Here is a 22574-nt window from a genome sequence, read left to right as displayed (position 1 = left end):
TACGCACACTAAAACAATACTGGGTTCCTAGTTGAACAAAATATTTAATTTTTGCTAATAATGTTGTTACAATAAAAGCGTAAAATAAATAATGGAACTGTTTGTTGGAAAACCCCCCAATATGGTGCAGGTAAATAGATAATACTATCTATTAGTTTACACTCTTCGTTTTTGAGTATGTCGTAGAATTCTCTCGACGCACAAGATAAGATATAGTTTTACACTTCTTTAAGGTCAAAAATTTAAATGATTCTGAAATGGCGCCCAATAGTTTAGTAATCGAAGGCAACCCCCCGATTACCGATGGCGTTCGCAAACATATGTTGTGTGATATCGATAGACGGTGAAACAACACGTGCATTCGTGTTTTGTATTTGTGTTGTTTGCATTTGATTTCACATTAAACTAAACCGCAAAATGAGTGAATCCGCACCAGAAACTGTGCCAGCCAAGAAGCCAGCGAAAGCCAAGAAGGCAGAAAAGCCGGAGAACAGCATTCCACGCGGGCAACCCAAGTCGAACCGGCCGTGGAAGACGCCCAAAGAGAAGTAAGTGCCTTATCCGTAGCCATCGTATTGCCATCTAATCCCTTGGCCTCCCTTGCAGATTCAGCAAAATCAAGAAGACCGTGAACCGACAGTCCTTTGAAAAGAAGACGGCTCTGCGCAATGAGCTGCGTTACATCAAGGAGCGCTCCAAGGAGATCAAGGACAAGCGCAAGGAGGACGCCGTCCAAAAGCACCAGCGCCGCGTGGAGAACGCCGAGCGCCGCCTGGCGAACGAGCGCCGCTCGGAAGTCGTCCAGGTCATCAAGAATCCCGCCAAACTGAAGCGCATGAAGAAGAAGCAGATGCGCATGATCGAGAAGCGGGACGTCAGCCAGGTGAAGGTGGTCTGAGGTGGCTCCATTAGATTAACTTGTATTTTTTGATAAATAAATCTAGTTTTAATGCCAAGACAGCGTTTAGTAACATATGTATGTATTTAGGTCGCTACGTACATAAGTGTGTGGCACACAAACGAATTTAGCTTATCTTAGCCTAGTTTAACAAATTTACATAGTATTCCAAGGCGTCATCCTCACCATCGCCGTCTCTCTGGTTGCCGCCGCCCTCTGTGCGGAATTTTATCAATATTTCCTTGCGCCTATTGTTCAGTGTTTGGCCCGCCAAGCGCTTGTCCTCGTCTTGTGCCAGTTCTTCGAGCAATGCCCCAATGCGCGTCCGCAGGAGCAGATCCAGGCAGTGCACCAGAGACTGATCTTGCCGTAGGCCTCTTGCTGCCGCCGTTGGCAAGTCCGTCGTCGCCTTCTTCGTGGGCAAGTCGAGCAAGGTACTAATGAATGCAAGCAACGCAGATCCTATGTTATCCAGATCATGAAGTGTGATACTGTTGCGTTCCCAGGCTTCCGAAGTGTCTGGCGCCTCTAGCCGCTCGTTCATCTGCCGCACCACGTCCACTGGCACTCGAGTGGCATTGCTCCTAGCCGAGTTCGCCTGCAGACAGGAGTCAAGCGATCGGGCAATGTATATCTGTCCGAAGACGCAGCCAGAGTCTCGGCACAGTTGGTGAAGCGTGTGGCGCATGCTGCGGTAGTAGAAGTTATCGTCGCACAGGATGAGGTGCCTTTCGCTGTTGGATTCACCACTGGAGGAAATGCGGCGGACTTGAGGCGGCCAATCGGTGTCTTCTTGAATGGCGGAAATGAGTTTTTCAATTACTTTAAAAATGCGGCCGCGCTGCTCCTTATAGGCCAGGTCAGCCGAAGGTGTAGCATCAAGGAAGTCGTCGTAGCACAGATGAACGATGTGGCGGACGCGGAGGGCAGTTTGCTGACCCAGCAGCCAGGTGCACAGCGAGGACTTGCCCGCTCCTGGCAGGCCGATAAGCGCAACAAGGCAAATGCTCCGCATTGCGTGTGGTTGGTTGGTTCGTTTTTTGGTTGTTTGTAGAAAGATTACGTGTGGTTGCCGACTGCGTGTGTGGAGGGCGGGCTGGACTCCGCGATTAGCTATCTAGGATTGAGAACAGCAGCTGCGGCGTTGCATGCCACTGCTGCTACATGGACAAATTGCCAGCGACAGGCGGTTGGACAGGGGTAAGTACTGCCGTGGCGGCCGCCTCTTTCAGTCGTTCCTTCTCCTGCTCCTTCTGTAGCTGCTCGGCCTTGCGGGCGTTCTCCTCCACCTCCTCCATGCGCTTGGCGTTGATTGTGGTTTGCACATCCACGTAGACTTTCATCATATTCTGGTTGAAGCGGGCGAACTTAGTAACGCACCTGTCCACACAGACGTCCTATTGTGAAAAACAGCATTTAATGAGAGATACCTCTATGGATTCCCTAGCGTGATACATACCTCCTGGCCGCCCAGGTCGCGCTGGCTGAGACTATCCACGCATCGGCTGAAACACAGTTCCGTCACTTTGTTGTATAATGTGAGAAAGTCTTTGAGCTGAAAGGCGGGGACAGTGAGTTAGGTTCAGCGGAAGTCCAAACACTCTTTCACTTACGTTGCGCAGATTGGAATCCATCGGTCGACAGCAAGTTGCGCTTAGCTTGTGTTTTAATACAGCAATTATACAATTTAATTTTAGAAACCGTCACGTTCGTGACGAGGGGAACAGCTGATAAGCCTTTGCTTGGGAAATCGATTGTCGATAGCACGGTTACCCATCTAATTATTGCCGGTAATCGGATTCAAAATACAGTAAGCCAAATTGTTCACATTGTGTTAGTTCAGAATTAACTCTTAGCAACTAAGGCGTTCAACTCCTTAGTGGACAGAAAATAAAATCAAATATGAAATGGTTTCAAATATATGTATATATTTATTTTTTGTATAATTTTTTCACTTTTGCCGTTAAGGAAAAGGATATATGGGTATTATTGTGTTATATCATAATATTTTCGAGTGAAACAGTACTTTTTATTGGAGCTAGGTCATCTAAGTGGCCGAAGCGTCGGGATTGGCGCCATCGGCCGTCGCGGGACGACTCTCGCAGCTGTCTTCGCCGCTGCTCGTCGTGGAGGCGCCTTCCTCCGGCGAGGTCTTCACCGTCTCGTCCGCCTCCAGCTGCGCATCCGCCGGTCCGGCATCCGCCTTGCCGCTCTCCTCGGGATCGCCTCCCTTTTTATTCTGCAACGGGAACAGAATCCGAACGTTAGTGAGCTGGAGAGGGTCTTCCCGAATCCCCTTCCCCCAGAGCCTTACCTTCTTGCGCTTCTTGGGCTTCTCCGCCTTGACGGCGTGCAGTTCCTCCTCCTCCTGCAGAGCAGACTTGTAGTTGGCTGGAAAGAACTGGATGGCCTCCTGGTGTCCCACCACCGAGTTGGCGCTGACATAGCTGGGACCGTAGGCCATCAGCGTGGGAATGGTCGGACTATTCAACTTGTTCACCTTCAACACAATCTTGTCCGTACTGCAGCACAAGATCAGACAGATAACGCATCTGGCCAGTGGATCGTTGGCAGTACTTACGGAACATACGGCTTGGCATTGTACTTCTCCACGGAGTTGGCGATGAACTGCGCCGTCAGCGGATTGTCGCCGTTGTAGAAGCCGTAGAGCGGAATGTCCTCGCGACACGTCTCGAGCAGAATGGCCAGATCCTTCTTCTTGTAGGCGTCGAAGATCATTACGATGTGCGGGGGCTCCGGCACGGGATCCGGCGGAAGGAAGGTCGTGGTCTGGACACGGAAGTACGTGTAGATTAGCGCTGCATGGGTGCGCTGGTCGCTGGGCACCCAAATCGGTGGTATCCGAATGGTCTTCGTTTTCTTAGCTGGAACCGGAGCAGTTTCGGCTGCAGGAACAGCCTCTGGCGCCGCCCCTACCTCTGCCTCTATCTCTTCCTCGCCCTCCCCTACATTTTCGCTCCTAATCTCGGCCAGGTGCTCGGCGTCCGGCTGCTCCAGGCCATCCTCCGATGATGGATCTTGCCAGAGATCAAAATTGTGAACAAATCAAATCAACCAAGATGACAGCACACTACCTGGCTCAGATATCTCCACGGTCACCTCCAGTGGCACAATCATGGGTGGCACGGTGATCTCCTCCTCGTTGAACTCGTCCGGTGGCTTGATGGTCTCCTTGGTGAGCTCGTGGGCATATTGACGGAGCACGGTGGGCGGCGTGCCAAGCACCTCCTCCACCTTCCAGAAACACATGAGCAGCTCCTTATCGTAGAGCTCCTCGATGACATCCGGAGCCAGGGGATTCTCCGCGGCGAAGTTGACCGTGGCGATGTCGCCGGGCAGAATGGGAAAGACCTTGCGGTCCTTGCATTGGATCTTGAGCGGATCAGCCGGCTCCGAGAGCTTCTTGAACATGTCGCGATTCACCTGTGGCCCGAACACCGTGATCCCGATATCTGGCAGGTTGGCCATGATGCAGTCGGTGACGCTGTGAAGGTATTCCAGCCGCTTTCGCCGGCTCTCCGCCAGTTCGATTTCCTCGGCCAGGCGTAGTGTCTTGTTGCGCACCTCCAGCTGCTCCAGCTCCATCGGCTGGAGCTCGGTGACCTCGTAGCTCAGGTGCGATTCCCTGGCCATCGTCGACTGCAGCAGTCGGGTGATCATGGCCACCAGCTTGGGCACATCCGTGCCGAACATGATGTTGATGGCCTTGCCGTTCTGAAATTCCCAAACAAATTAACGAAACATTGTTGTCCATGGACCACTCACCGTGACGAACATCCAGGTGGGCTCGCTCTTCTTGTTGAACCGCTTCAGATAGGATATGGAGCCCGCCTTGCACTGGCATTTGTTGGGGAAGAAGGGCATGTTAGTGCGCTACCTTGTTGCTTCAGACTGTGGGAGCTTACGATGGCCAGCTGCAGGTTGTCGCCTCCTAGCTCGAGCTTGATCTTCCGCAGGCTGCCCACCATTCCGAGGCAGGGACCGCACCACTCTGAGTATATATCGAGCACTGAAGCACTCATGGATTAGAGCCATTACTGGATCAGTCAGATAGCTCCCAATCCCATCGACCACGTACCCAGCAATCCGGATCGCTGCAGGAACTTCTCAAACTCCTCATCCGTGGTAAGGTCTGCCTGGAGCTGCTGGACTCCTCCCTTCTTCGCCATTTTTCGCGGACTGAGTGGGCCATCAATCAGATACCTAACTGAACGTCAGCTATTGATAAAACACTGGTTGCCAAGACCGAAAGGTCACTCAGGATTGGCAAACACCTGGCAATTTATGATTGTTTTAGCAACAATCCCAATTCGGAATGAAGGAATAAGTGCGCAAGAGCCGAGTCGAAACTACCCATACAACACGGGGTATTAGATATCTGATTACGACCTTAACACTAGATTAACTTCTATCGTGCTGCTAGTAATAAAAAGGGCAAAAAAAACAAGAATATTTGAAGGTAAGTTGTAAATGAGCTTTCTCCCTTGATTGCCAATCAAATGCCGATTGTACTTTATACGCCAGGGAATTAATTTTTATTTTCAAAAAGGGTTTCTACGTAGCACATTAGTAAATAAGAATCGGCCGATAAAGTACATTGCGTTGGCTATGCCCACATCTGTCGAGGATCTTCCCACTTAGTGATCGTGTCGCATTTGTCTGCGCAGCTCGCGCATTGTGATCTGTAAAAAACATTGGACACTGTTAGAGGATCGTGTGTGCGCTAATAGGGGTCATATATCGATGGCGTTAGATACTGGCTGTCATTTACGGCGATGAAGTAATCAAGTTGCTTACGTTATTTACCTTCAGAACTGTGGAACAATCTTTGAGTTACGGTTATTTACGCATCGGCTTAAGAAATCTTTAAATAATTTCAAAGTCAATAGAATTATCGAGAATATGAGCTGAATTTGGTAACGGGGCAGACAAGTACTTAATTACAGGCTTAGTTTTGGGTGGGATATACACGCAAATATTGCCGGGGATTGGTTCGCAAGCGGGACTCCGGTTAGATTTGAATGGCATGTTATCACCGGGCTGATCACGGGATTACGGATTATTTACATATCTAAATTAACTAGAATTTAATGGACTGCGAAGTGATGCGCTCGCGCCCGTTTAAAATGGTGGATCGGGATCAGTTAGACATAAATGCGTTTTCGGGCGCTACTGGGTTGATATCGTATCAATTCATATCTATATCTTCCAGTCGTACAGGCTGCGTGTACGGTATGACCGACTTCTTGTTCACGTCTCTCGATAGGGCCTTTCTCATGTCTGCAAAGTGGGTAAACAATCGGTTAGGCGTTCCTTAAAAGTGAATGCACATTCTTTAGGGTCTCACCGTACGCATCCTCATCCTGGTCGCCGGAGTAGTACTCAAGTATGGTGCGGTATATGATGTAGCCGAGGTTTGTGTACATGTTAATCGCCACCTGGTTGCTCTTCCTCACAAACAGATCCACAAAGTATGCCCGCTTTCTGGGAAAAAAGTAGTCGTTGAGTCTTGATTGTATCCAGCGGTTTATGTCATTACTTCTCAGAAATGTCCTCCAGGAAACTCATGAGCAGCGCCGCTAGTCCTAGTCGCCGGTAGTCGGGCGAGACAGTCAGCGCCGTAACGTGTCCGTGCCAGTTGTCCAGGTGTCCTTCCACCTTGCCCATGACTGTAGAAGATATAGCACAATTGACAAAGAAACCACGCGCACAGCGGAATGCAGTACTTACTGTAGCCCATTATTTGTCCGCTGGGCGACTCCGCAAGCTGAAAGTACTCCGGCCACTTGGCCAGGTACTGGGTGTAGAAGGACAGCCCGTAGGTCTCCGTAAGTGGGTCAAAGTTTCTGGCGGTGCACACGGCAGAATTGGTATTAGCTTTGGATATGCGATTGTTATCTACCGTACTTACACATTGTTGAACTTGAAGAGGTCGTCACAGGTGAAGGGTCGCAACGTGGTCATCTTGTCACTGAATTTCAGCTAATCCGATCCTATTGTTCCTATAAAATTACTATATCCACCGGCACCTGCTGCAATAGAGATGCGCGGCGGGCGATGTCAAGTTATCGATTTATTGGCAGCGAGCTTTCCCTGAAATCGGACACCCTGCGATGCTGCGGCCACACTAGCACTTCCACGCTAGGTCCTGTTCATTTTCTTCTTCTTCCTTTGCCTCCAGCTGGTATCTGTTGCCTGGCCATGGAGCAGTCCCACCCGCAGGCGAGGCCTTCTTGCTCCGCGGGGAGCGGCAAGCCCCAGGACTCTGGCGTCCTAACGCGCGAGGACTTCGACGGCGGACCCGTGAGCATCGACGAGGTGGACACGGGCCTGTTTCTAGGTAAGCATTTAGACCTAGTCCTCGTGATTGATAGATTTTTCAACCCTTTCTGCACCACCAGGCAACCTGACCGCGGCCACGCACATGGAGACGCTGCGCTCCTTCAAGATCACCCACATCCTCACGCTGGACTCGGTGCCACTGCCGCAGCACATTCTGGAGGCCAGCTTCCTGACCACCAAATATATTCAGAGTAAGCACACAGACCAGTAGCTCCGAGAGTGTGCTTACAGCTCCGCTTAAACCTTGTTTCAGTTGCCGACATGCCGCGCGAGGATATTCTACAGCATCTGGAGGGCTGCGTGGATTTCATCAGCACAGCCTTGGCCCAGCAGGGCAATGTCCTTGTCCACTGGTGAGCATCTGAGATAGACTAACCCACGATTTGGCCTCTGACTCTTTGTGCCCTTAACAGCTACTTCGGCGTCAGTCGCAGCTCTTCCACTGTGATCGCTTACATGATGAAGCGCCACAATCTGGACTTCCTGCCCGCCTACGAGCTGGTCAAGGCCAAACGCCGTTTCGTCCAGCCAAATGCTGGCTTTGTCAGCCAGCTAAAACTCTTCCGGCGCATGGGCTGCAAGATCGACCCCAACTGCCAACGCTACAAGATCCACCGCCTGCGTTTGGCTGGCGAACAGATGCGCAAGGCCAAGATCCTGCCGCAAAACTTTCACAGCGTGGTCCGTCCGGATCCGGATATCACGCGCGAGAACCCAGAGCCCATAGTTTTTCGGTGTCGTCGTTGTCGCCGCGTCCTCGCGTCCAAGTCGCATGTACTGGAGCACAAGCCGCGGGACAGGCCGTCGCAGGAGGTGGTTCCCAAGGAGAAAGAAGAAGTAGCTGGAGCAAAGCTGCAGGGTCAGTCACAGGATCAGGCCGAGAACCCCAGTGGTGCTCGCATGCTGGAGCAGCTGTCTGAGCGCATCCGCCAGTCGTCACTCGGTTCACCCGGTCACGAAAGCACGCCAAATTATTGCCGCAGCATACTCTTTGTGGAGCCCATCGCCTGGATGCACCGCATCATGCTGAACACCCAGGGCCGCTTATACTGCCCGAAGTGTGAGCAGAAGCTGGGAAACTTTAGCTGGATCAACGGTTGGTTTTAGTGCTCCACCAGTCGATAATCCCCACACTCATTCCTCTATTTGTTGCAGCCTGCAAGTGCCCGTGCGGGGAGACGATGACGCCTGCTTTTTATCTGATACCTTCCAAGGTAGAGCTCTCGAAGGCCGTGCAGAACGTGCAGACCACAGTTTAGGGTGCAGCGTGCGTAAAAAAGAGCGAGACAGCATCAGAGGCAGGACATTTGGAGTCCCTTGACGGCTGGCACCGATCGGCAATCGCCCACCTAAAGAGAAGTCGAAGGAGGCTTGAATTGATAAGTGTTGGTCCCTGGAAGGAAGTATCCAATCACACTGGACAACATTGATAGCCCATATAAGCTTAAAGTGTGTTGCTATAGACTATTGAATAATTTGTGATTTAAACTCTCTATAGCAACATAATTTAATTGTCCCTTTGGTCGAATATCGTGCTGAATATCGCCACCAAGCTGAGATTTTTTAAACGCATATAACTGCTTAGTAATTCCCTCTTGGGAACCGATCTCGGATCGGATATAAACTGTTGCCAGGTTTACAATATCAAAACTTCCACGCGAAGCAAACGTAATTTAATCACAAACTACAAACTAACTTCGGATTCCATTTGGTCAGCAAATATTCACTTTTCTTAAGAATATGAAATAATCACAGAGAACTCGTTTCTTCCAAATGGCAATGCCACATTAATCTGTGAAACCAAAGCTGAAAGATACGTTGGTTGTTTCAGTAGAAGTCACCTAGCTGGCGTTATGGTATATAGTATATGGTATATTGTTTCATTTTATATAGTTAGCAAATGAATTCGCCAATGTAATTAATTATACACGTACGTGCGATATAGTGCACCCATATTTGTTGAAAGCCATTAATACAAGTATCGATCTTTGCTGTTCCATATGCATTTGCATAGCTTTTTGCATGTTACCAACACACAAACTATAAATGTATTTTAGATATTTGAACCTTTTTGGAAAATATTTTACGCAACGGAAAACGAAACAACATTTTTCAATGACAATATCTAAATTTATGCGATATACATACACATATTTAATATATTATAATCACAAGTTTGTCAGCCAAACGGACTGGCATGTCTGGCATGGTCGAGGGCACTAAGATCCTAGCTTCCATGGGACTCCGTGCACCTTAGGATATTGGCGCTACCTTATCGATATTGATGTGCTTTGTTGAACCATATCTACTGTATGTAAATGAGTGTGTATTGATATTAAAGTCAAATTGTTTGTTTTCCACACCAAAATGTTTGCAATTTCGAGATGTTTCCGGTTGAGTCGCTGCCTTCCGGCCTTTAGACGCGGTCTGAGCGAATCAAGCCAGTCTGGACCTCGCACCCTAGTCGCCATCGACTTCGACAGGACCATCGTGGAGCAGGACTCATATTTGGCGGTGAGCCAGCTGCTGCCTACCAGGCAACGCAAGGAGATGCAGGATCTGATCCCCAAGTGCGGCTGGCTGAACTTCATAAGCCGAGTGTTGCAGCTACTGCATGGCGAGCACAAGGTCAACTTCGCGACGGTGGCAATGCGTGTGCGCAGCCTGAGAGCCGTGCCTGGAATGCTGCGAGTGGTGCGCCGGTTGGCCAGAATCCCCGAGGTCGAACTGTGCATCGTGAGTGACGCAAACTCCTTCTTCATTGACGAGTGGCTGCAGGCGTACGACATTGAGTGCCTCTTTGCCGGCGGCGTGTTCACCAATCCCGCCTGCGTCCAAGCGAGCGGCGCGGTGCTGGTGCTGCCCTACCAGGAGCAGGGTGACTGTGATCTCTGTCCCTTTAACTTGTGCAAGGGGTCCGTGCTGGAGGAGCTCACGTGCAGTGGACGGTACGAGCGCGTGATCTATGTGGGCGATAGTTGCAACGATCTGTGCGCTATGAAGCAGTTGCGGGAAAAGGACGTGGCCTGCATCCGGCGCGGATACGAACTGCACGGAAAGATAGCCGCCCACGGCCAGGAACTGGCCTGCTCCGTGCTCACATGGCGCGACGGCCACGAGCTGGAAGAGCTCCTGATGCCCAAAATCGTGGCGTAGAGTTTGTGGTAAGGCCAGGTTATTAATGCTGCTGTTTTATTCGACTTAAAAATAAATCTTTTAGTATGTATACATAAGAATAATTTCACTTAATATGAAGGACTTAAGCTTTACTTTCCGTAGAAAGTGGATTACCGAGGTCTCTTCAGCGTCTGTAGCTGGGCCCGTGTGTAGATCCACTTCATCTTAAGTAGACCGAAAACTTAGAGCTACCTATTCTGCGGCGGTATTAGAACTGTTGCCTAACATTATTTCACACATGGTTCTTCCTCCTAATCCTCGCTAGCCACATCTGTATCTGTTCTTGTGCTTTCATCTTATACGTTACAGCTAGTATATATAATTATATATATATTTGTGTGTGTGGTGTGTGGTTCCGATTGTTGGGTTATGTGTTAGCATAAATTACATTTATAATACATTCTTAGCCATACGATTACAGAGTGGAACCTGGCTCCCCGATTCTCGAGCGAACCAGGTTCCTCCTCCGCTTACGAATCTACCGAAACTAAACGAAAAAAAAACAAGCAGCTACCGCACATGAAGACACTACTTAGGCTGTGCTTAACTACTTACATGGGCTACAGGGCTGTGGTTCTTATAAATACACACATATACATGTTCAAAAAATTCGGCGCGTAAGACAGTTAAAATCAGAATTATGTATATAGAAGATACAGATGCACAGGTGCACGGTGGCGTAGACTTGGAGGCTGAGAAATAGACACTATTTCGATTCAAAAGTAAACAATAACACGAAACAGCTAGCCCTACAGACATGGACAAGGCCCAGCACGTGGACCAAGCCTCCAAGGACACGGGAATACAAACAAGGCCGCACTGCCAGGACAGCACTCTATCTTTCGTTAAAAACGCGTGGGCAATTGGGCGTTTGCGCAATTGAACTAAAATGCGTCAAATGAATTCACTAGAAACAAATGAAGTTGTGACTTAGTGCTAGGCTATTCAACTTAGGCGTTAAAAAAGACTTAAGCATAACGTGGTCTACTTGGTGTTTGGGGTGCGTGTCATGTGTGTGTTTATGTGGTTTGGTTGTTAACATTAGCAAAGTTAAGTAACATAACTATAATAGGAATATTCATATATATATATATATATGTAAAAAACAATCAATACAATGTACTGACAATAAAGAATAATCATAGTAAAAAAAAATTCTTAAATATTCTCTCCATTCTTAATCCACTCCCCTTGTCGCATTCATTAATACTATGCATCTGTGTGTTTTTGGGATGGCGGCTGTGGTCTGTGGGCTGCGGTCTGTGGACTGTGGTTACGACCAGTTTGGAGGCTTGGTAGAGGGCGGCGCGTCCGGCGCTTACTATAAGTCCGTTAGAGTGCGCTTGGCACAATAACGTATGACCCCCACTCAGGCAACAACAGGCGGAGGAGCTATGCCTATTGGAGTGGCAGTGGGTGCTCCTGCTGCCGCCGTGGCCGTGCTCGTTGCAGTGACAGTCGCCGCGTCCTCTGGGACCCCGTTCCCGCTGAAGCTGGTGCTGCACTGCATCGTTGTGATATTGACCGCATTCGCCGCCTGCCTTCTGCCTATCGTTCCGGCAATGTTTGTGGCCACCGCCGTCGCTTCAAGAACGGGCGCCAACGATGTCACGGGCACAGCTGCCTTTGGACTCAGTGCCGCCGTTGGCGAAAGGGAGCGTCCTCCGTTGGTTGTCAGGCCGGGACTTGGCATCGGACTGTCATCCGTTCTCGTGGACGTGGTTTCCAAAACAGGAGGGACCGTAGCCGTCCCGGCCGCACCCGTCGACTGCCGCTTGGCGGGCTTGGTTCGCGCACATGGTACACAGAACATGGCGGCGTGCTCCCGTACCTTTGTCACGTGATCGATGCGGTACTCGTGGACCCATTTTAAGCGCTTATTGCGCGCCGCCTTTGAGCGGTCCCCGTTGGGCGACGGTCCTCCGGACGCCTGGGACACGGCGGCCACCTGAGGCAGACCTTCCGGCTTGGTGGCCCCGCATCGCATGCACACACAGCAACGCTCACAGCTCCAGCGACCTGTAATTTTTGTAAGAGTGATGTTGTCTTGTAGTCTGCATTTTTCAAACCATTCAAATCAAACAGTTAAACATAACATAGTATTTAACACTGCAAATTGTTGTTAAGTTGAGCCAAGTACTTACCATCTGGAACTGTCCTGAGGCCCAAGCAGTAGATGTGGTAGCCTCGGTCGCACTGCTCGCAATAGAGCATCTTTCCCGGACGTTGACTGCTACGGCACTTAATGCAGCACTTGCACCCGGCGCACTGCCAGTTGTAGTTTCTCACGCGACCCACCATGCGCTGGGGCATATCGATGCAGCTGGGATGGACTGTAAGAAGGCGCAGATATTAGGATTGAAAAGGAGCAAAGGATGGGGGACTACTTACCGCGCTTTCGGCATGTGTAACAACGGATAAAGGCTTCCGGCATGTCCCTAGCATTGCGGTGCTGACTGCGCAGACAGACGCCGCAGTTGGACAGCCTGGTCGACGATGAAAACTCATTTCCATCCTCGTCCTCGCTGCCTGCTCCACTTGAGGCACCCGTCGAACTGCTACAGCTCGAGCTGCTGCTGAAATCGCTTTCATCGCCGCTATCCTGAAATGCATAAGAATTAAAAGCGATTATTTTAACTGTAGACCATTGCTTATTAACGATTCTGCACCAGTGCCCCAAAACTGGTTTAAAATAACTAAATTTCTTTTATTTTATCAAACCAAATGAACAGATCCATTATCTTCTATCCGAACCCTAAGTTAGCTGCATAACTTACCGTATCACTGCTGCTTCCGTTGCCGCTGGACGCGGATGAGACCGATTGAGCGGAGGACGTGCTGGAGCTGCTTGCTGTGCGAACCTTGTCTGTATGCTGGCGGGTCGACCTTCTGCTGCGTCGAACCGGCGCCGTCACCGATTCAGATTTGATTGCGGACTGCTCTTGCTCCAGATCCTTGGTGGCCGAGGCGGACGTTTTGATTTCTTCGCTGTCTACAGCTTCGGATTTGCCTTGTAACAGCTGTTCCATTAGATCGGTCGACGGCTTGTCCAGCGCCGTGTCCAGAGGATAGGCTCTGTAAAAAAGAAATGTTAGGAACGTTGGAAACAATAGACATACTGCGTCTTACCGGAGTTCGGCGGGCTCGAACTGGCGGTAGCCCAACGAGAACTGGTCCGGCACCACAGTGAGTGGATAAGCGTAGTCTGAGTGGCGGAAGGCCTCGTCGTAGACGCGTGGCGGCAGGAGAGTAGGCGGTGCTGGTATATTCGCCGCTTCAGCCACTGCCCGTACCAAATGCGCAATGGAGCGTTCTAGGCGGGTACAGGTCGGCGCGGTCCTTTTCTGCGGCTGATTCATCGTGAAGGTCTGCAGGTCCAGGCAGGACAGGCGCTCATCCTTACGGCTAAATAGGAGAGGGTAGCATGAGGTATGACATTAAAAAGTGGTTCATTAACCAAAGCACTGCTAACACTGTAACTCACGTCTTGTTGAAGTAAACGTTCCACTTGCTGGCCGAAAGCATGGCGCGGTCGCGCGCCTGCAGACCTCGTCCGGCGCCGACTGTCAGTCCTAGGGCTTTCTGCTTAGCTTCGATTTCGCGCAAATGCTTCTGACGTATATACTCCTTGTACTCTTCGTACTTGTCGTAGAAGTCCGCGTACATGATGTCCAATATGTCGGAGGCCCACACCGCGGTGATGCCCAGGTCGCACAACTTCTCGCTGACCAGCCCCTTCTCCTGAAGCCAATTGCGCTCCTCCATGTCAACCGCGCGGCGTGGCAGATCCGGGTACTTGCGCTTAAAGCTGGTGATGCCCAGATAGAGCGCCACTTGCTCTTGGATCATAAAGGTGTCGCGATTCTTCGAGGGGCAGCAACCTTTGGGCGGTGGCCAGTCGTACTCGGCGATGCTGGACGCGTTGTAGTCGGTGCTGCAATACAATGAAAACTTAGACCTGCTATCCAATGAGTTTGGTACAATGAACTTACTCTTCGGCCACGCAAATTTCCATCTTCTTCTTCTTTGGACGTTTTAGAGCAGAGCCCAGAATCGCGTCGACGGACTGACCCTGGTTGGAGTCGATCATGCTCACATTGCTCACCATAGACGACTGTGACTCCTCGTTATTGAGAAAGTCGGGTTGCCTGCACACGAAAAGAAAGAATTTGTTAATTACAATCCAGTGGACATGACCACTTGGTAAACTCACTTCTGCGGCGTTAGCGGGGGTTCCATCAGGCTGGCCATCGACTGATTGCTGTTGCTAAGATCCGCGCTCATACGCGTGTCCTCCTCAAACACTTGCGGCGACTAAAGAATTAGGGCGATAGGAAATTAGGAATGGCGAATTCAATTACCATTTCAACATTATATACATATATGTATAAAATACATTGCAAGTCTTTAACTCGCTACGATAATTCGACCAGAAAGTCAAGTCTAGTTAGATATTCTTATACCAGTATTACCTCAACTTAAATTTAACCTACCATTTAACCTAACCATTGCAGAAGTGGGAAAACTATACGGAAGAACAACTGACCATTTGTAAATACTGGGTAATTGCTCAACATGCATACATACATATGTACATTTGTGCGCATAATTATTTATCCTTGCAAGTTTTGGAAGCCATTGCTCTTTGCACATGTTTAAACGTGCAGCAGCGAAAACGGCGAGCGGAGTTGCCAGCTCTCGGCGAAGGCCACATGTAAAGCTTCGCAAAGAGAGAGAGAGGGTAAGAGAGCAATCGCGAGTGAGAGCGACTGCAGCAGCAGGTGTGGTGAAGGTGGACTACCGCCAGCTCATTTACGCACACACACATACACACACAAACACACACGTGCAATTGGCGAGAGCCAAACAAAAACTTCAGCTGATTAAAATCGCAGGTGAAGCCAACAACAATCACAGCGGCTGCGCTGCTCAGTTCGCAGCTGCTTCCTTCGCCGCTCCCCCATCCACCTAACCGGTACACCACCCGCCCCCCATTTACTACTGCAGCAGCGGCTCGCTTGGTTTTGTTGTTGTTCCTAGCTTTGCACTTACACTGGACCGTTGGCAATGAATTCGCGACATAGCGCGCGCCTTTGTTTTTAATTACGACACGTTAGCCCTCAGTGTGTGTGTGTGTGTCAGTTGGATAGGTGAGCAAGATTTACGTAACGAAACATAAACAAGAGGGCAATGTAATGCAAATTGTAAATCCCGGTAGAAGCTTCAACTGTACTGACCATCTTCAACACGATGCCCCATATCCGTGACTACGACAACTAACGAGAACTCTAGCCGCACCATCCATCACTCGTTCCCTCCGCTCGCAACCAGCCATTGCAAAATGGTCTCGTTAGTTCAAACATGAAATCTATATCTTTTCAGAAGGTAAGTCGTTTGCTTTCAATTCAAGGATCAGCAAATGTATTATCCCGTGCCAGAAGCTAGCGCAATTGTTATATTTTTATTTCAGCTGACGAGTCGCGGTTCTTCTAAAACTTCTCGCCACTTCTCAACGAGCCGCTTTCCGATACTCGTTTATGAGGGAAGAAGTGTGGAATGTGCAGTTTTCAAAACAGGTGGAACCAGTCCTAATTCAATACATTAACTTAACTAAATATGTTGCAATTATAAATATATATAAGTAGAATATATATGAAATACGATCTTTAATAAGCTTTTTCTTTTTTAAAAAATAGTTTAAATAGAACTTGAAAGAAAATCCCTAAATCGAAGCACTCAAATGGCTAAACTTCATTTACAGCTTCATTTTTAAAGATATACGAAGATACATCAGTAATTGAGCTGACTAATTATAACACTGTTTATAGTAGTAACTGGCATTTCGTGTCTAAGCATAAAAGAAGACCACTTACCGGACTGAATAAGCCTTTAAGTCTCTCGGGATCGGGCTGATGCTTGAGGCCGCCCACGCATCTTGGTCGATTCATGGCGATGGCCTTTGCAACAGCGCTAGCTCCTCGGCTCATCCGCGGCGCCCTAGGTTGCGTGGCAGGCGTTGTGGAGGCTGTGCCTCCGGCGCTGGCAGCTCGATCCACCGATGAATTGCCTCTGCCACGGCCGCCCCTGGATCCCCGGCCACGACCACGTCCCCGCGTGGGAGTCACTATTGAAAGCATCGGCAACGTAGTTTCGTCTGAAAGAAGAATTGCATGTGCTTACTTAAGTGTGCAAAGGATTTACGAAAATGTCCTTACCTCCGGAGTTGTCCAGCGCGCTGTTGTAGTTGTCCTCATCGTGAGAATCTGGCTGGCTACCTCCGGCACTGCCACCGCTGATGCTTGAGGGGCGCGGTGAGCGCAGTTGCTGGGTTGCCATAATAGAAGAGAAGTCATTTGGCTGGAAGATGACATCGGGCAGCGGGTCCGATGAAGACAGAATGGTCGTCGGAGGTAGCATCGAGCTGCTGCCACTCCCACCGATCACCTGCTGGTTGGCGGCAGCGCCGGAGGAGGTCGACGAACTGGACGAGCACATGGTGAGGTCGATCTGCGCGGTCAGGGCAAAGGATATGCTGCTGTTATTGTTATTGGACTCGGCCTCCGCACTACCGAACTGAGCCATCGTCGGCGGTGGCAATTGGGTTTGTTGGACACTGGCCTTGCTCTGGCGCTTCCTTGTGGACTTGGGCGTGGGCTGCAGGTTGGTGTTTGTGCTGGGAGTGTTAGTCGTGGTGCGTCGCGTGGCTCTCAGCGGTCGATGGTCGCGACTCTTTGGAGTTTCCAGAGCGCCGGCAAGATCGTCGTCAACCCTTGCATTTGGCTCGCCGACTGGCGAAGCCTTCGCTGCCATGTCCGTCTGCTCCTGGCCCACGCTCACCATATCGATGGCCAGTCGCTTGCGCAGCAGTTGCACACGCCGCGACTTGACAGCGCTAGTGGCCTCCTCCTGTGGAGTCCCGGGTTTGGGAGTAACTGCGGCAGTGACTCCTCCCTCTGCTGTGTTCTGGTTTTGGATACGCTTCGGACGCCCCCGCTTCTTGCCCGTTCCTGCCGGCGTAGCTACCGGCGGGAGCTGAGGGGTAGCCGGTTCCAGCGGATCTTGAGCCTTAGCCTCCTCGGTTTCGACCTCCGAAGACAAGGCTCCATTTTGATCCGGCGTTGAAATCGCCTGCTGTTGGGTGGGTGGAAAGAGGGAGCCCTCCAGATCCGTGTTTAGGATCCGCTCGTGCTTCTGCTTGCGCGAGCGATGTGACGGCGGCAGCGCCTGCAGCGATTCACTGCATTTTCTGGCGGGATCGTGGCAATTCTGCGTCTGCTGATCGTTCTCGTCGTTGTCCAGACGTCTCTGTTTGCTGGGAGGGTTCTGCGAAAAGAAGAAATACTGCTGTTAACGTACATTTTGCTATGAATGAATTAGGTACAACGTACTCTACTGTTGGGAGATTCGTTTCCCTCGCTGATAGTGCGCTTCAAGTGGTTCTCGTTGTTGTTGTCTTGGGTGTCCATACGCTGTTCCTCTCCGAGATCCATTGCAAGCTTGTGAATTGTTTGCAGATGTTTATTGAGCATCGGGGGAGGATCCTCGTCCATGTAGTTTACCCTGGGGCTGCCATCAGGCGTGTCCAGGATTTCAATGGACTCGATTATAGATTGGGCGGAATTCGCGGGGGGCAACGGACCTACAACTGCTTCGTCTTCTGCAGGAACAACAGATCCTCCACCGCTACCACTTCCATTCGCCATCAGGCGCTCCGTTAGCTGAGGATACTTGCTGGATTTGCTTTTAGGCGTGGTCGTGGTGAAGCTTTTAGCCGGCGCTGTTAGCTGGCTGAGCAATATGTTCGAATTGGGCGACGCAGCGGCCCTAACGCGACTGTCAGCCTCCTCGTTCACATAACAGCCGATCGCATTTTGAATCCGCAGACAATCGAGAAGCAACCCTTTCGGCGAAATGCGCCCAGTGAAGTTGTTAGGCACATGAGTTGGCGAAGAGCCCGGAGACGGTGACGAGGTCAGGTCCACCATGTCCACAACGTTGTGCTGGGACTGGGCAGGCTTGCCGGCCTTACTGGCCTTGCTCCCACCGCTGGCTATGCCGTTGCTGGCGGGCATAGGCGGTAGATTGTGAAAGATCTTGGGATCGTGTTCCTTGGAGAGCGAATCGTCGATCACCATGTCGTCCGAATTGCGGCGAGCCTCGTCGGAAGCTGCCGCTGCCATATCTGCGTCCGGATCGGAGAAGCCGCAGAACTCTTGACTACTGCTGTTCGACTCGCCACCATTCGTCATGGGAGCCGGCGTGGGATTGGGCGTAGGTTTTGGAATAGCCAACTTGGAGGCCGCCGTTGGTGGCTTCTCCTCGAGCACCGCACGCACCTTGTGCTTTGGTGAGCATAAGTTCTTGATGGTCAGCTTGGGCAGCGGCTGCAACTGCTGCTCCAGCTTGGCCGCCGGTTCGTCATCAAGCACCTCTATGGATTTGGTTTTGATGGTGAGTTTGGGGATGCTCTGGGCGTTGTTTAGGTCGTGCGTCATTATGACCGTGTGCACGTGCTCCTGACCGCCGCCACCTGTCTTGATTGTTAACTTTGGTATCTGCTGCTGCTGGTGCGGAAGCTCCTCACTGCTGCTGATGCAGCTACTCCCGGCTAGCGTTGTTTTGATCATCAGCTTGGGCACCGTCTGCATCTCCGCCAGAGAGGACGATGACGACGATGAAGAGGAGGACGAGGCAGATGAAGACGAAGCGGATGCTGGCGAGAGGCTGGACAGGTGAGCATCGTTCTTGGCGGGCATAGCTGACTGGGCGCCACTCACAGCTGATGAGCACGAACCAGAGTTGGAGTTGGAGCCGGAAGCAGCCGGGTTCTCAGGCAACTTGATGGTCAGCTTGGGCACCACGCTGCCCACGCGCCTCTCGTTCGCGGCGCGGATGGTCAGCTTTGGCACAATGTGCGGGGTGTTCCGTAGTTGTTGGCCGAGTGTGGTAGCTACCTCGTCCTCGGCGCACGATGATGAGCAGGAAGAGGCGTCCGCGTCGAAGGCATCTTGCGGCTTCGCCACCAAGCCTCCTTCGGCTCCGCCGCAGGGCAGCTGGATGCGCAGGGGCTCCACCCGCCTCTCATCGCCGCTCGGCTGAGATTCATTTGCGTTTGAGTTGGGGTTGACGTGCTTGGAGAGCTTCAGGATGATCTTATGTCCATCCCGCTCCTCGCTCTCTACTTCAAGCGCCGTAGCAGCCATCGCTCCACCTGCTGCTTCCGCTGCTGGTGGTGCTTCTCCGGATGCTGAGCTGGCCGATGCAGATGCTCCAGTTGTGCTTGGGGCATCGTCGCACGGCGTCGTCGGCGGTGGCAGCGTCGGCGGAGGCGACGCTGTGGTGCTGGTTATATGGCCGGGCTGATTATGCTGGTGCTGCAGTGCCTCCTCCCGCTGCTGCTGTGGCTCTGGGTCCTGTTCCCGCTCCCGATCCGCATTCAGCTGCTGATCCCGCTGGGCTGGTGACGACGTGGAGCTAACTCGCTGCTCCTCCTCGCTCGTGCTGCTCGCTGCCACTGACTTGGCGTTGCTATTGGCGCTACAGTTCGACTGGGTGCTACCTGCTACTCCGGCTGGTCCTGCTGTGGACGTGGCGGCTGCCGATTCTACCGCTGTTCCCGATTCCGATCCTGATGACGATGTCGCTGCTACCATCTGCTGCTGACGTAAATCATTCATTGCTAAATTCGATTGTCCAGTGGCCGCCAGCCTGCAAAAAGAAGTGGACGGCCCTTTAGATAAAGTTGAATTACAGCAGTCGATATGCTTCGGGATAATGGGCTATCAACACCTACTTCTAAGCAAAATACAAATGAAAAGCAACAAAATTTGGAATTCCTTAGCTCTCGTGGGAATTCCATACAAATTTCCTTCCATCACCTTGCATGTAAAAACAATTATATAAAAACAATTGAAGTGATAATTTTTTGGCAGAGTAGTACAATATATTAACTGATCTCTGGAAAAGATGGGATATCCAATTGCAAAACTGGACGCACACAGACGACATCTGTCATCGAATCCTAGTGAAATAAATCCTCCAGAATAGCATCTAATGCGTACAATTGCCGCCCCAAGGGACGGATTTTGTTTACACTAAGAGACAATTTGAAAAGGGGAACGACCTGCAGACACACACAATTACAAGCACACTAGTTTAAACACACACTCATACACATATACACACTTATTGGAGCCCAATGAAAGAAGAAAATTGAATGAAAGCTGGGCAGAGTTAGGATCTAATTTTAGCACATGTCCAAATTATTACACCGAAGGACGCGCAGATTACGGCAGTCAGCAGACGGATTCCGGAAAAAAAATGCAATCCGATTTTCGGTCGCTGAAAAACTATCGCTTGAAATTGCCGCGAAAAACTTGGTGCGGAATAAACACAACAAAAACAACAGCGAACGCAACAACAACACTTAATAAATAATAAGCGCTGCAAACATGCGCACACAGCTGTCGACTGGGGGAGAACGAAAAAGGCAGGAGGAAGATGAGGATGAAGCGGAATGGGTATGGCGGAGAGCGCAGAGGAGCGCAGCGAAGCAGCAGAATAGGCAAATACTGAGAAAGCCGCGCCGCCACGAATAATGGCCTGTTACTGGTGTGTGCTGGCAACACTGACACCAATTCACCACACTAGCTGGCGAATCCACCACAGCAGGCGATGCCGCTGCATGGAGAAAATCCACACTCTCGCACAAACGCTCGGGCTCACACACACATAGGCAAGAGCACGAAACGCACACACACACAGGCACGGGTTGGTTGGCCTGGCCTGCGTATATGTATGCTTACACTTCCACTGGCCAAATGCAACCATCTATCTATCTGCACTACGATTATTATTATTGTGGGCACGATTTTAGAGCGCAATATCGAAAGCCAATGCACTGGCAACAAAATTAGCAACAACGACGCCGCCGTCAAAGCCCTGACCCAACACCACCACTAATACCAATACTAACACCAACAACAACAATAACGAACGGGGCAAAGAAGAAGAAGAAAGAGAAGCAGCAGCAGCAACCAATCGGCAAACTCACCATGCGGCAAAGTCGTCGCTCAGAGTCAGACAAAAGAAGATGGTGGAGTGGAAGAGCGCCTGCTTTTGATTTGCGTGCACAATTCGCGATTTGGATTTGCTTTTGCGTTTGCTGTTGCGTTTGCCTTTGATGGCATTGGCATGCTCATATTTCTATGCACTTTGACTGCTGCTGCGCGGCGCGGTGTTTCCTTTTAGGCGTTCGGCGTTGTTGGGCGAGAAGTAAAACACATTTTTCCATACGATACAATGCGATTTCGAAGCACGGGCAGCACTCGACTCGGCCGCAGTAGGCACTGCTCGCACGCACACAGTGGCAGTGCACACGCACGCACACACACAACAGCAACAGAACGACACACACACACACACTCGCACACAGAGGCAGTGACACAGGCACAGACACAGAAACAGAGACAAGCGCAACGAGCGCTCTCGGTCGCCGTTGTCCCACTTTCCGTGTATTGGTTTCGATTCGTACACTTTTCCACGCACTTTTAACGATTCAAATTCGATGGTACAGAAGGCAGGGCGACACGAGAGTGCATTGGAAGCTAGCGCAAACCTCAAAAAAAATATCCAACACGCTGGCCGCACGCACGACTCATACGCAGACTGGTTCTCGGCGCGCGTCGAACGTTCTTATGCATTCATTATTGAACGGAATGCTCTGTTTCGCCTGTCTGCTTATGTTTTTTTCTTTTCGATTCCGAGGTACTCGTCACGACAAATGAAAATCAGTGTGCCCGTCTCACGGCTGCCAACTAGATACCCGGCTGGCGGGAAATGTGCTAAAAAATACCACAAACTTTACAGTGTCTAGCCGGGACACAAGCCAGTCGATGCACTTAGCTGCCGCTAATTGCGTGTCAACTTAAAAAATATTGCACTTATGGCAAAACTTTGAAGTAGAAGTAATTTAAAATTACTGCAATGGAAACAATACAGGGTTATGGTTATATCATCTTATCGTCTGTAGTCATCGGTAGGCTTGGAGCTTTACCTGTCAAAAAAGCCTTCACCAAACGCGCGCTCACTTTCATATTTCAGAGCTTTACAATATAATTTGTCTTGTAAAGTTAGC

General features: G+C 50.5%; 8 protein-coding genes and 1 long non-coding RNA gene across 11 annotated transcripts; 4 read left to right on the top strand and 5 right to left on the bottom strand.

Moving 5' to 3' along the window:
- Positions 1–334: 334 nt before the first annotated feature.
- On the top strand, positions 335–956 carry LOC120455097 (coiled-coil domain-containing protein 86). The gene is made up of 2 exons (XM_039640974.2): positions 335–548; positions 607–956. The coding sequence occupies exons 1-2, from the start codon at positions 418–420 to the stop codon at positions 896–898; spliced, it is 423 nt and encodes a 140-aa protein (XP_039496908.1). The 5' UTR covers positions 335–417; the 3' UTR covers positions 899–956.
- A 7-nt stretch (positions 957–963) lies between these two features.
- LOC120455091 (L-seryl-tRNA(Sec) kinase) lies at positions 964–1921 on the bottom strand. The gene has a single exon (XM_039640964.2). It carries the CDS (start codon positions 1911–1913, stop codon positions 1041–1043), a length of 873 nt encoding a protein of 290 aa, XP_039496898.1. The 5' UTR covers positions 1914–1921; the 3' UTR covers positions 964–1040.
- A 124-nt stretch (positions 1922–2045) lies between these two features.
- On the bottom strand, positions 2046–2660 carry LOC120455099 (mitochondrial import inner membrane translocase subunit Tim10B). The gene is made up of 3 exons (XM_039640975.2): positions 2512–2660; positions 2358–2453; positions 2046–2295 (listed from the first exon to the last, which is right to left on the bottom strand). Exons 1-3 carry the CDS (start codon positions 2530–2532, stop codon positions 2059–2061), a joined length of 354 nt encoding a protein of 117 aa, XP_039496909.1. The 5' UTR covers positions 2533–2660; the 3' UTR covers positions 2046–2058.
- Positions 2661–2860: 200 nt separating this feature from the next.
- LOC120455084 lies at positions 2861–5314 on the bottom strand. The gene is made up of 7 exons (XM_039640949.1): positions 4998–5314; positions 4825–4928; positions 4685–4756; positions 3994–4633; positions 3480–3936; positions 3213–3420; positions 2861–3137 (listed from the first exon to the last, which is right to left on the bottom strand). Exons 1-7 carry the CDS (start codon positions 5086–5088, stop codon positions 2946–2948), a joined length of 1764 nt encoding a protein of 587 aa, XP_039496883.1. The 5' UTR covers positions 5089–5314; the 3' UTR covers positions 2861–2945.
- Positions 5315–5428: 114 nt separating this feature from the next.
- On the bottom strand, positions 5429–6990 carry LOC120455096 (N-alpha-acetyltransferase 20). 2 transcript variants are annotated; one of them, XR_005616712.1, is made up of 6 exons: positions 6831–6989; positions 6650–6765; positions 6459–6588; positions 6267–6403; positions 5726–6199; positions 5429–5601 (listed from the first exon to the last, which is right to left on the bottom strand). XR_005616712.1 is itself a non-coding variant. In XM_039640973.1 (6 exons), the coding sequence occupies exons 1-6, from the start codon at positions 6881–6883 to the stop codon at positions 5557–5559; spliced, it is 543 nt and encodes a 180-aa protein (XP_039496907.1). In that variant the 5' UTR covers positions 6884–6990; the 3' UTR covers positions 5429–5556. The 2 variants fall into 2 exon arrangements, 1 of the variants encoding a protein (XP_039496907.1); XM_039640973.1 differs by having other exon boundaries at positions 6138–6199; positions 6831–6990.
- A 38-nt stretch (positions 6991–7028) lies between these two features.
- LOC120455086 (dual specificity protein phosphatase MPK-4) lies at positions 7029–9629 on the top strand. The gene is made up of 5 exons (XM_039640959.2): positions 7029–7259; positions 7321–7452; positions 7515–7614; positions 7675–8357; positions 8417–9629. The coding sequence occupies exons 1-5, from the start codon at positions 7121–7123 to the stop codon at positions 8518–8520; spliced, it is 1158 nt and encodes a 385-aa protein (XP_039496893.1). The 5' UTR covers positions 7029–7120; the 3' UTR covers positions 8521–9629.
- LOC120455092 (pyridoxal phosphate phosphatase PHOSPHO2) lies at positions 9629–10487 on the top strand. The gene has a single exon (XM_039640965.2). The coding sequence runs from the start codon at positions 9629–9631 to the stop codon at positions 10415–10417; it is 789 nt and encodes a 262-aa protein (XP_039496899.1). The 3' UTR covers positions 10418–10487.
- On the bottom strand, positions 10437–22231 carry LOC120455075 (supporter of activation of yellow protein). 2 transcript variants are annotated; one of them, XM_039640930.2, is made up of 12 exons: positions 21492–22231; positions 17827–20146; positions 16654–17761; positions 16312–16592; positions 14652–14752; positions 14431–14586; positions 13923–14372; positions 13568–13843; positions 13216–13513; positions 12830–13040; positions 12583–12771; positions 10437–12457 (listed from the first exon to the last, which is right to left on the bottom strand). In XM_039640930.2, exons 2-12 carry the CDS (start codon positions 20113–20115, stop codon positions 11808–11810), a joined length of 6009 nt encoding a protein of 2002 aa, XP_039496864.1. In that variant the 5' UTR covers positions 20116–20146; positions 21492–22231; the 3' UTR covers positions 10437–11807. The 2 variants fall into 2 exon arrangements, with proteins under 2 accessions (XP_039496864.1, XP_039496863.1); XM_039640929.2 differs by having other exon boundaries at positions 17827–20117.
- LOC120455101 lies at positions 15350–16081 on the top strand. Its single transcript, XR_005616713.2, has 3 exons — positions 15350–15588; positions 15657–15823; positions 15909–16081. It is a non-coding gene; the product is annotated as an uncharacterized LOC120455101 (long non-coding RNA).
- Positions 22232–22574: the final 343 nt, after the last annotated feature.

Source organism: Drosophila santomea, chromosome X (genome assembly GCF_016746245.2).
Source record: "Drosophila santomea strain STO CAGO 1482 chromosome X, Prin_Dsan_1.1, whole genome shotgun sequence".
NCBI lineage: Eukaryota > Metazoa > Arthropoda > Insecta > Diptera > Drosophilidae > Drosophila > Drosophila santomea.
This window is presented reverse-complemented; position numbering and strand designations above follow the sequence as displayed.